General features: G+C 40.1%; 1 protein-coding gene across 4 annotated transcripts; it reads right to left on the bottom strand.

The window, feature by feature from the left end:
* Window positions 1–7,636: 7,636 nt before the first annotated feature.
* On the bottom strand, window positions 7,637–10,473 carry LOC116199559. 4 transcript variants are annotated; one of them, XR_004155566.1, is made up of 5 exons: window positions 10,004–10,473; window positions 9,369–9,405; window positions 9,009–9,088; window positions 8,536–8,593; window positions 7,637–7,995 (listed from the first exon to the last, which is right to left on the bottom strand). XR_004155566.1 is itself a non-coding variant. In XM_031529954.1 (3 exons), exons 1-3 carry the CDS (start codon window positions 10,305–10,307, stop codon window positions 9,064–9,066), a joined length of 366 nt encoding a protein of 121 aa, XP_031385814.1. In that variant the 5' UTR covers window positions 10,308–10,473; the 3' UTR covers window positions 8,601–9,063. The 4 variants fall into 4 exon arrangements, 1 of the variants encoding a protein (XP_031385814.1); XR_004155565.1 differs by having other exon boundaries at window positions 9,369–10,473; XR_004155567.1 differs by having other exon boundaries at window positions 7,637–7,919; window positions 9,369–10,473.
* Between the last annotated feature and the right edge of the window lie 1,739 nt (window positions 10,474–12,212).

Below are 12,212 nucleotides of genomic sequence, written 5' to 3'. Positions count from 1 at the left end.
AAGCGTAGAACGATATAAGGCTCGACTAGTTGCGAAGGGTTTCACCCAGGTCAAGGGGACTGACTACCATGAGGCCCTTGCACAAGTGGCCAAGTTGGTGACTGTATGAAGTTCATTGATAGTGTCAGTAGCAAAAGGGTGGCACATGCATCAAATGGACGTCAACAATGCCTTTTTACATGGGGACTTAGAGGAGGAACTATATATGGAATTACCTCCTAGTTTCTTTGTTTTGAAGAACGTGACTGTATGCAGGCTCCTTAAGTCTTTGTATGGACTTCGTCAGGTATCGAGAAATTGGTTTTCGAAGTTTGCTGATGCACTTCGGCAATACGGGTTTATTCAATCAGGTGCAGACTATTCTCTTTTTACTCTTAATCGAGGCGACACATTCCTTGGTGTGTTAGTCTATGTAGATGATTTAATCATAGTGGGCAACAGTCCTAGCCATTGTGATTCATTTAAGAGATCTGGATAAGTGCTTTCGCATAAAGGATTTGGGGCCCTGAAGTATTTTCTTGGCATTGCAGTCAATAGATTGGGTCTGGTTTTTCCTCAATCAACGAAAGTATGTTCTCGACATCTTGACTGAGTGTGGCATGTTGGCATCACGACCATCGCCATTTCCCATGGAACAGCGTCATCGATTATCCATGAGTTCTAGTGATTTATTATCAAATCCGGGGAAGTATAGGCGTCTGATTGGGAGGCTTAGGCCCCGTTTGAAATTTGGATTTGATTTTAAAATCGTGATTTTGATTTTAACTCTACCCACTAAACAACAAAAACACACGTTTCCCAAGTCAAATTTATAATACCATCTCATTTGTCTTTTTCCACAATCAAAATCAAAGTAGTTACTTTAACTCTGAAATCAAACACCCCCTTATATATTTAACCATTACAAGGCCATAAATCAGTTATTCTCTTCATATTTTGGCGCATTTCATGCAAGAGCCACGTCAAGATCATTGGGATGTTGTTGTGCATGTTCTTCGTTACTGGAAGCAATCTCTTGGTCAAGGGATTCATATGCGGCCTTCATCTTTGGAACTTGAAGCTTTTTGTGATTTAGATTGGGCAAGCTGTCCCCTGACCCACCGTTCTATTACGGGATACTTTATTATGCTTGGAGGGTGTCCGGTTTTATGGAAGACGAAGAAAAAAACCACATTTTCTCGCTCTTTAGCTAAAGCAGAATATCGAGCAATGGCAGCATCTATCAACGAGATTATCCGATTGTGAAATCTTCTTTCTTCTCTTGGAGTACAAATGAACACACCGACTTGATTATTCTGTGATAATCAAGCTGCGCTACACATAGCGGCTAATTCAGTGATTCACGAGCGAACTAAGCAATATTGAGATCGATTGCCATTTCGTACGTGAGCACATCAAGTCTGAAGTCGTGACTACCGACAATTTGCCTACGAGGCTACAGTTGGCAGATATCTTCACAAAGGCACTAGATCGAGATCGCTTCCGCTTCATCCTTTCCAAGTTGGGCATTCGTGACCCTCACGCTCCAACTTGAGGGGAGTATTATAATTGTACAGTTGTACATTAGGAACTTGTCTATTTAGTATTTGATAGTTTCAGTAGTCATAGATACTAGATATATAACATTTATTATTTTCCTTCTATGTAAAAGCGCACGGGCTATTTAGAGCTTTGATCGTTTCAATGAAACTTGAGTCGGATTATTTCAATCTTCACAAATATAGTGTGAGCATTAGAGAGGCCGTATCCATATACATCAATTTGCAAATTTTAAAACAAGTTCGTTTGAAATAACTCAACTGAAAGATTGTAGCTTCGGTGAAAGTTTCAATGCGTGGAAGACAATCGGAATACCAAATGATATTATCTCTTCGGCTACCATACGAAGGACAATGCCTCATCGCTTTTCTCAGGCAGAAAAATGGATTTCACGCTCATATAAAAAAATTAAAAAGAAAACGTGTCGATCAAGGAATGTATGATACTCTGAACTGCTGAAGGTTTGGCTTCTTCGTCTTGTTTAGCTTATCTTAAAGTGTCTGCCAAAAAATCATTAGCAATTAGATGATAATTACACATTGCCTAGAAAAAATTTGAATTCCAAAGTACCTACATAATAGATTTATCCAACTTCAAGAATTTTCTGTAGTGCAGATAAATCCCGTACCATACCTATCTCTTACTTGTTAAATGGAGCAGAGTCCTCGTCGATACATAATCACAGATCACTAACAATTTTAAGAACTCGTCATCATCAATAACTCAACAGGCTTCAATAGATGATTAGAATTATTTAGGGAATGCCAAGGAAAAGGTTGTACTACAGAAGTTAACCCAAGGGTTTTACCAGGTTAGCAATTCAGGGTCATGAGGAATTTTTAGAGGATCATCTTTGTTAAGTTTCAAAGCGCTCCATTCTGTTGGCAATTGAGGGTTAGATGACCTAAGAAAGGCTTCATTGTGAAATCTCCAGTCTGTACATCAAGAATATCCTCAGAACTTCTAGTTGCATTGTAGGAGTTTGCTCTTCAGAGAGGGAAAAAAAAAGAAAACAGAAAGAAAGCAAAACCATTGGCGAGCGAAAGAATTCAGTTTCTGCAATAAAAAAACTTACAAATCGCTGCACTATTTTACTGGCCGCCAAGAAGGATATGCAAATCTTGCCCAGGAAAGACGATATGGTTCTAATTGCCATATTACCATATTTCCTAAAAGATGAAGCTCCATTGCAGGCTAATTTACCTCATCAATCTTAATGAAATAAATAAACCTTACATGGAAGCTGAGTTCACAAGGACTGTAAAACTGGTGTTCTTCTGAGTGGTCACGTCATACACCATGACAAGATTGATAGAATACATCACTCTCAAAAAAACTCATATGTGCCTTATTAATTATTTGCAAAGATGATGTGCCTTTTACCAATATAACCAGAAGGATTCACCAAAAGCAAATTCAATTCGAAGAAACTGCATTTCCTAAAAGGCTAGCCGTCTTCACTTCATAGAAATAATAAGCCAATAGAAAGTCCAACCACAATACTTGAACTGGACAGGCACAATTTCTCTTTCTTTTCTAGAATTCTACAGACAAAGTTAATATTGAGAGGCTTGTAAACCAAAATCAGATAAAGGGATCCCATCCTTACCACGACTAACATTTGTTTCCAATAATGAGACGGACAGGGATATGAAGAGAATCGCTCTGGCGTGACGAGTAAAGGGAGAAATGGTTAGGAAAGCAGTAGTGGTCGACGGCGGGGGAAGCACCTTAGCCTTGAAAGGATGCCCATTTTAGGAGATCACCAAATAACTACCAACCAAACGAGTCAACAGAATTTCCCAGAGCTCTACACTCATTCGCGACGATAGAAGTAAACTAATAGACTCATCTAAGTGCATATTTCATAAGTCACCTGAAGGATTCAACTTTTTTCCATCTTTGGGTGTCAAATTTCACTTATTTTTCCAAGTTTACAAAGTAAAAAGATGAATATCATTTCGGTGAATAAATTTTTTTTACTCATCTTCCAAAAATATTTTTTCCCCCAAATGACTTAAAGTCAATCGCATGGTCCTTTCATTCTATCAAGACAATAGTTATGAATTTGATAAACCGTGTTATAGATAGCTATAAACAATAAGAGACATTTTTCTTGATTAAAACACAAAACATCCCAACTACAGAGTTTTGGTCACCAAAACAGTTCTATGTGTACAGATATATGGTGGTAAAAGAGATTGTGAAGCTAACTATCGAAAAAAATAATAATAATAAAGAAAGAATGTGAAGCTAGAAAATTTTATGGCCACCAGAAAGTTTCATATTAGGTACCAAATTCATCTGCTACAAGAGCTTTAGTAAACAGGTAGTGCTTTGAAAGTATGAGTAATTTGTCTTAAGGTTGACATGTAATGGTGTGGGTCAGACTTTTTGTGGCCCTTGGATAATCTTTTTGGGGCTATCAGTACAATTTCTTTTCCCATTAGTTTTTCAAAAATTACACCAGCCAACACCAAAGAGGACATTCTAAAAAGTCAAATGAACAGGCAAATATAGTTAGTATAAAGTAAAACAGTTATGAAATAGCAGAAATTGAAGCAAAGGGAAGTACATATTAGATAGCAAAGCATATTAGGTTCTGAAAATGTAATTGAAGTGCGAGAAAAGGCAACCAGGAAAATAGGCAAGCAGAAGAATGATTTAAGAGAAAATTAGGGCGACCCAAAAAGGACGTATGAGGAATCACAAGCCTAAAGTCAGAGCTACTTGTAGGCGAGCAATAGTCGAAATAGCACTGTAAGAATCACCTGATCGCCAGGTAAAGGGAGCGCTCCTCTTCAAAAATAGTAATTGCTTCCTTCGAGTCCTTGCTTCATGGAATTTTGGACAAGTCTTCGACAGAGTGACACTGCTCTGCTGCAAATTAATACCATGCGCCAACAATACAAAAGGAGCAGCAAGAAAGTTGATTCATGATGTAAGGGCTTTTCAATGCAAATGCACCCTAAATGCATGGGAATCAGATCAAGGTCCTAAGGATCTTATGCAGATGAATGGAATTTGAAAATGAATACCCGGCTTCAGCGAATTGTGGTAAGTGGGGGGCCAATGAAAAAGAGCCAGAGTGGCAAGCATTTCAACAAGCAGTTTGGAGACGCAGAATGGGGTGAAATGTATAAGAATAAGGATTAGGAACGCTAGGAGCAGAGCAATGGAGAGGGGAAGTTATATGGCAGAGAGTGTAGCAAAGCCATAGAAGAACAAGGGAATAGACTATGCAGCGTGCGGTTTTGGGGTAGCCGAAGAGGTATGACGGAGTTTGTTCAGAAGGCAAGGGGGAAGGGGTGGGCATGGGTGGTGAATTGCGTGCGAAGACTGTCGTTAGAGGCTACGCGCAAGGGCATCGAGACCACGGTGGAGGTCAATGACAGGATTGGAACCGGGATGGGGGAACAGAGCTGGCGGCGTTGGCAAAAGCAAAGGGCTCGGGATGGTCGGATTCCCAGGGAGCAGGCTATGAGTGGGGGCGAGAAGGAAACTGCGAACTGGTGGCACGGTTCTTGGGGCTAGCGGACGGTGAGGCTGGTGGTGAGGGCGGCTGATAGGGCGGTGGCAAGGCGGGCGTCGACGACTTAAGGCTGAATGGCTGGTCGGGTCAGAAGACAAAACGAAGCGACAATCGTGGAGAAGGCGTCCCGTGACTGCAGGAGGAGGCGAGAACCGAAGGTCTAATGGCAGTGCAAGGTGTGAGCGGCATAATCGGTATTCGCTTTAGTGTGGGATTGCTTTCGCACCTTGGAGCAACCTCGATCATTGTTTTACCAGCCCAAGTCATTGCAATATTGCTTCTCACATATTAATAGCAAGAGAAAACTATTAAAATGATCATTGAAAAATTTTAAAACTAACAAATTACTACTTAAAAGATTTTTTGAAATAAAATGATCACTGATAGACCAGTATCCATAACATTTTAGTACCACCGTTAAAATTCCGTAAGTGCGGTTAAGGAAAAATGATATGAAAGCTTATGTGGCATTTAGTAGACAAACGGACCCGATTAACGTTGCACTTCATCACATACAACATCGTTTTTGTCGTCCCGTTTATTTAAAAAAAAATCTGTAGATGCAGAAGCACCACTGCTGAAGCACGGGGAGGATTGCTAGAACTACAAAGGGAGAAGTGGCAGATGTAAATGCAAAGAGAGGGTTGATTCGGTTGAAGAGACTGCAGATGAACTCGTCTGGATTGCAAGAAAGGCTGCAGATGAACTTCAGCTAGGGCTGTAGGAAACCACAAATCGGACTTAGGGCTAGCAAATCGGACTTCAATCGAACAATCTATAGTCGAGAGAGACTTTCAAGACTTACCAATTAGCTCTAATAGCTCCTACGATAAAATCCACCTCCTTGAGACCATCGAAGACAGAGACTCGATACAAAGTTAGAGTTGGCGGAGTCCAACTCAAGTTCGATGAGTCCATGTGTCCACGACCTTCGGCGCAACGGCTCCAACGACTCTTCTGATGGGGGGCCACGTTGGGTTCGTCTGGTCTGAATCCATCCGTCTGTCAGTCATTGTGTGTGTCATGTCTGCTTCTATGTTCCGTGTTCTCTATTGTATGGAAGACGAAGATTAGAGAATAGTTTGCCCTAATTTTGATTGCAGATGGGGGAGTGAGGGATGATGGTGACAACGTCATTCGATGGGGGGAGGGGATAGGAAGGACGACGTCATTCGGTTGGGGGAGGGCATAGATAGGAACGACGGTGTCGTTTGGGCCAGATCTTTTTTTTTTAATAAACGGGAGGACAAAAACGACGTCGTACGTGATGAAGTGCAACGTTAATCGGGGCCATTTGTCAACTAGATACCACATAAGAGTCTATATCTTTTTTTCGTAATGGCACTTACGGAATTTTGATGGTGGTACCAAAATGTTATGGATACTGATCTTTCAATGATCATTTTGTTTCAAAAAATCTTTCAACTAGTAATTTGTTAATTTTAAAATCTTTCAATGACCATTTTGATAGTTTTCTCTAATAGCTATATCCCTCTGAATAGAAAAATCAAACAAATTGAACGCAATCAGCAAATTCTTTAAATCTACTCTAAACGAATAACTTGCGCAAATCGCGTTGCTGCTTGGCGATTTGTTTGATTTTTCTGTTTAGAGGGATATAGCTATTAATATGTGAGAAGCAATATTGCTATGATTTGGACTGGTAAAACAACGATTGAGTTTGCTCCAAGGTGCGAAAGCAATAGCACACGCGCAAAGCGCTTGCATGAGAGCTAGTGTCTCTTTCAAAGAATAAATTGTTATGATATTCCATGTTCTATGTCACTTAGTTGATGCACGGACTGCATACGTACATCTCGTGGAGGTTAGGCTTTCGAGTTTACTCCAAGACGTGAAAGCATCGCGCATGCATGACAGCTAGTGTCTGTTTCAAAGAATAAATTGTTATGATAATCCATGTTCTATGTCACTTAGCTGATGCATGGACCACATACATACATCTCATGGAGATTAGGCTGCTGCATTAGCCGTGCCGTTGTTATTTTCAAGGTCTCCTTGCGATTGCAGTTTCAAAAGCCAATTGATATTGCTTGAGATTTTGTTTTGTATAGAGGGTCATATCAGATATAGAAAGCATGAGAGGACATGATCACTCCTAGAACTTTTTTTTTTTTTGGCGATGTAAATTTTTGATAATTCTTTTTAACGGGTTTAGTAGCAGAAAATGCAGAAAGGATGATACTTCACGTAAGGAAATTTCCATCAATAACTTCCGTAAAATGGTCTCTTGCAGGAGAAAAGGAATGGAAATTGTAGCAGGACAGGATAAAAAAGAATCGTGAAGATGTAAATGTTGAAATGAAATTAGAGAGCAGGAGTGAAAAGTACTCGTATGAATATTTTTCAATACCTGCCATTTCAGTGATGAGTGTAAGTGTGAAAATTTATATGATCAGATGGCACAAAGTTTTGTCGAGTTATGGAGCCTGAAGTACTGTGAATCCGGGACGAGATCGGCGACCCATATTGTATTCGGCCCATTGGGGATGTAATTAGGGTTTGTTCCCTTTAAAACAGCAGTTTATATCTCTTGTAACCCTAACTCAAAAAAAATAGTGGATATACCTGGCTTGGCGGCGCCCCCAGACGTAGTCAGAATTACTGACGAACTGGGTAATCAATTCCGTGTGTCACTTTTGCTTTTTCGTTCATATTGTCTTCTACTATCGTACATCAGTCGCAACAAGTTTAACCATCACTAAGGGAAAAGAATAATGAAATTGCAATGTCCAAATACAATTATTACTATGTCGATATTCCTGCAATTTGGTTTAATTCTCCTTGCAGCTTGACCTTAATCCTACGTCCCTCTCTTCAGCCAAGATTCCTGATGATAATACTCGCTTGTTAGACTCGGAGCACTGGACTCTTACTGGATATAGAAGTTAAGATTTTTGGAGGACCTGATAAAAAAGATAAGATTCATGAAGATGTAAATGTGGAAAGGAAATTAGAGAGCGACAGCGAAAAATACTTGAATGAACAATTTTCAATACCTGCAATTTAAATTAATACAGTGAAAGTGTATGAATCTATATAATCAGATGGCCCAACAATGCCTCCCTTTGGATATCATGCTGGTGTTTCAAAAACTCAGATTGTAGCACAACAATTATCTTAATTGAAAGGATTCCAACCTCAACAAAGTCTGGCCAAACAATATATCTACAAACGTTGATGTGCGTGCTGGTTACCTCTATAATGTGCTATGCCGGTTACCTATATTTTCAAACTTTGCAAAAATTTGAGTGTGACTAAGATCGCCAATATTTTAATAATATGATAAATTTATGGGTATGCATCATACTACACAGAAACGTTCTATGAGGAGATGCCATACCATACCTTAAATCCATTAAAAATTGAAAATCCAAAGCAATTGAAGATAACCAATTTAATTATTCAATAGCCATGACGGCAAATCTATTTTGTGAAATACTCACATGGTGATCAGCCTTAGCATTACTCCATTTTGCTATGAACTCCCCGACTGCTTATAACCTGAGACCGAGATTTGAATTCTTAAAATGTGAGAAAGAAATTACAATTAGAACAGAAATAGCATATCATTGAATACATTTTTGGTGATGCAGATTATCTTTCTGAACTAACATATTTGCAATTAGGAGAAACGTCTTATGACCCTATTGAAAGCATTCACTCACTAAATGTGCAAATTAAGATAAACAAAACCCATGGGAAGGACGAAAAGTGGATAGGAACCTGAAACATGAAATAGTTAAAAGTAAACACAGAATACACTGAACAAAAACCCAATGTTGGTAGGCTACCCTACATAAGAAAGGAGCTGATATGGACGTCAAAACCTCTACACTGTTTTAAATAAGAACATTAACAAATATCTCCTGTGAATAAAATCCAGAAATTGTTGTAATAATGCTATTGGAATACACACCGGAAGAACTTCAGTAATAGTGCAATAACTCCTCTCTTCTGGGTTTCCAATTTCATCAGTGTAAAATCTTATTCAGCAATCTGTGAATAAAATCCAGTAAAAATGTTAATTCCCTTCTGCGGAGACAAAATTAACCACAAACTCTCTGCCTAAAACCTTCAGAAAGTACCAGTCATAAATCCATTTTACTATTTGCAGAATCTCTTGTGAAATTTTCAATGGATTAATCAAACCACAATGTTAAATTAAGAGTGTGAATGTGCAATTCGCACATCCCTGATGCGAAATCGGCAAATTCCAATTGAATCCCATATCCGAAATTAGCAGGAATGCTCCTCAGCAGAAGAGGAAAAAGATTACCGGGTAAAGACTTCACGGAGACGTTTTGGTTTGAGTGCTTCAAACATCAGAAAGCACATATCACTAATCAATAATCAAAACAAAGAAACACGAAGTTCAGGATAATGGGGAAAAAAAACATATATTTTCGGCACGTTCTTGCTCATCCTCAACCTGCAGTTATTCTTCTTCCAACCAAACATGACAATCAACAAACTATAGCAACAAACAAAAAGACTTGATATTATCGATATTGATAGAGAAATCGATGGGGCAAATTCTTCTATCCACATAATGAAAATTAACCTGGAAGAAAGATACGTTTAAATTTGATATTGAATAGAATTAGTATATGGAAATTACAAACTCGAAAAGACGTCAAAATCAGTGACTGAAAATACGACAAAATACATGAGATAATTAAAAATTGAGATTCAGTTGATATTCTTTCATAAACCGAACGCATATCACCGTGTTTCGATTACAATTAAAATGATAACTCATCCCCACACTTCCTTGGATGTTAGACAATATCGAAGCCTGGAAGAAATTTAAAGGCTAAGGAGAAATTAAATCAACAGAAATCAGAATCAGGATGCGAATTTTATTAGTTTCAGATCATACAGTCCAGGTTGATAAGCAGAGGGGAGGGCTACCAACAGTCGAGAAGAGGCGGTCCGTGTAAATGCAGAAGCGGTTTGGTGCGACAGCGTTTCGCTGAAGCAGCTGCAAGGGGGCGGTGAAGTAGCAGGTTGAGAAGTCCAAATTGTGATAATCAGTAGAAATGGATTCTCTCTCTAGCTCTCCTCTCTGGCCCTGAACCTTCCAGAACGTGAACCGCCCTCCTTCCTCCTCCTCTCCGGCAATGGATCCTTCCATGCTTTCTCCGCCTGCTGAAACCTCTGATGCTCCCGCAGTACCCAACGAAACTAACCCCCAGTCGTACCTCTCAAAGCTCATCGGTCACATCCCTAGAGCCTACGAAAATGTCTTCTCTTTAGAGAGAGGTCTTGATGACGATGACTCCGACGATGATGTGGCCAAGGATATGGACTACTCACAGGAAGGCCAACTTCGTGTCCTTCTCACCAGAGAAGGAAAACTAACCTTGCACCAACCATGGAGATTTTCTCTTATTGTTAAACTATTTGGCAAAGTTTTTGAACTTCAATATTTTGCCCAACGGCTCAAGTCTTTGTGGAAACCATCAGGGAATATGGACTGTGTTGATTTGGGAAATGGTTTCTTCCTTGTTACGTTCAATACCATAGCGGATTTTTGAAGGTTATCCGGGATGGTCCTTGTTTTGTGAGTCGACAATTCCTCACTATGCGAATCTGGGAACCTTGTTTTCGGCCATCAAAAGCCACCTTCTCTGCTGTGGCCGTTTGGGTCCGCCTGCCCAAGCTTCCCGTTGAGTTCTATTCTGAAAAACTTCTTAGCAAAATTGGTAACCATATTGGCCCACTGCTCCTTATTGATAGTCGAACATACTTGGGTGTTAGAGGTAAGTTTTTGCCCGACTTTGATTTAGGTCGACCTCACTCGTCCATTACCCACCTCTATCTGAATCGGAGACTTCAAACAGTCGCTTCAGTACGAGGGCATCGACCAACTCTGTTTTAACTGTGGCATCATTAGTCATATCATCTCTAATGTCAGCACTCCATTTTGGCTCACCAAGTTGAATTGCATTATTAGCAGTGGTCCATGTCACGACTTGAGCATCATCACAAAAAACGGCTCAGCAGAGCAAGAAATCACAATTCATCCTCAAGTCGGCAAAATTGAGCAGAAGACATGTACATGAGATAGAAGGACTCCAGGGGTCACCAAAGGGTAACAGAGTGACTAGAGAGCTCAACAACGTCCAAAACCGGCATTTCCAATGTACCACATGGATAGTCCTATTTTTCGATAGTTCACTCAACCGTCGGAAGATAGCCTATACTAGACTTCAAAAATCCACATCAATGCCAAACAGATGAAAAGTATCTTCAAACGCATTTCGCAAATCATCTGCTCTATACTGAACAACTTTCTGTATATAGACAACTTTTCAGTGGAAGTCCAAAAATGCCGATTTTTCAGAGAAAAGTTAATTCCAAATATCATATGCGACTATGCCCCACAATCATACAGAGTTCCAGACACCCCGAATGACTTCCGAGCGACAAAACGGGCATACCCCTCTTCGAAAGAGCATAACCGGAGACTAGTCTGATGGTATAACGGCAAACGAAATTGACCCTGTATTGCCCCAAAAACTCCAGCGGACAGACGCAATTGGGCAAATTAGACAGCAAAACCCTTTTTAGTTTCCCCAAGTAACCTCCGAGGAGCATAAAAGGCCATTTTCAGTGGAAATTCATATCCGGATGTCCTTTTTGGGGAAACTTGACACCGGATGCCTACCTTACACAGTGCTAGCCTTCTCAAGGCTCAATGTGGAATCGTCAGAATGAATCACACAACTCATCTAGACCCCCCGAACAGTGCTTTAAGGGTCTCAGATGCACTTTTTATGTCCTTAGAGGCCAAATCTCAATAAACAGAGATCACAGTGATCTCCGGATCGCCCAAGCAACTTAGAAAGCAATCTGAGAAATTCAGTTTCTGCTTCTTAGGACATCTCCGGCTCCATATTTACATTACCGGCTTAAGGGTCAAGTACCCACGTAATTTGACAATTCATGTCAAAATGACCGACGTGGGATGCAGATACGAGATATGCTGTCAGAAGTGGGTAACCTCGCTCTGAATGTGTAAAAGGAGCAAAACCGGCTTCCGAGCCTCATACAGACATTTGGCAATTTCTCACGGAAAATGCCAATCTTGGACTCATTAAATCCGTTTCCTCGCGTA

This window comes from Punica granatum, chromosome 1 (assembly GCF_007655135.1).
Source record: "Punica granatum isolate Tunisia-2019 chromosome 1, ASM765513v2, whole genome shotgun sequence".
Classification (NCBI taxonomy): Eukaryota; Viridiplantae; Streptophyta; class Magnoliopsida; order Myrtales; family Lythraceae; genus Punica; species Punica granatum.
The sequence above is the reverse complement of the archived record's forward strand: the minus strand, read 5'-3'. Positions and strand labels throughout refer to the sequence as shown.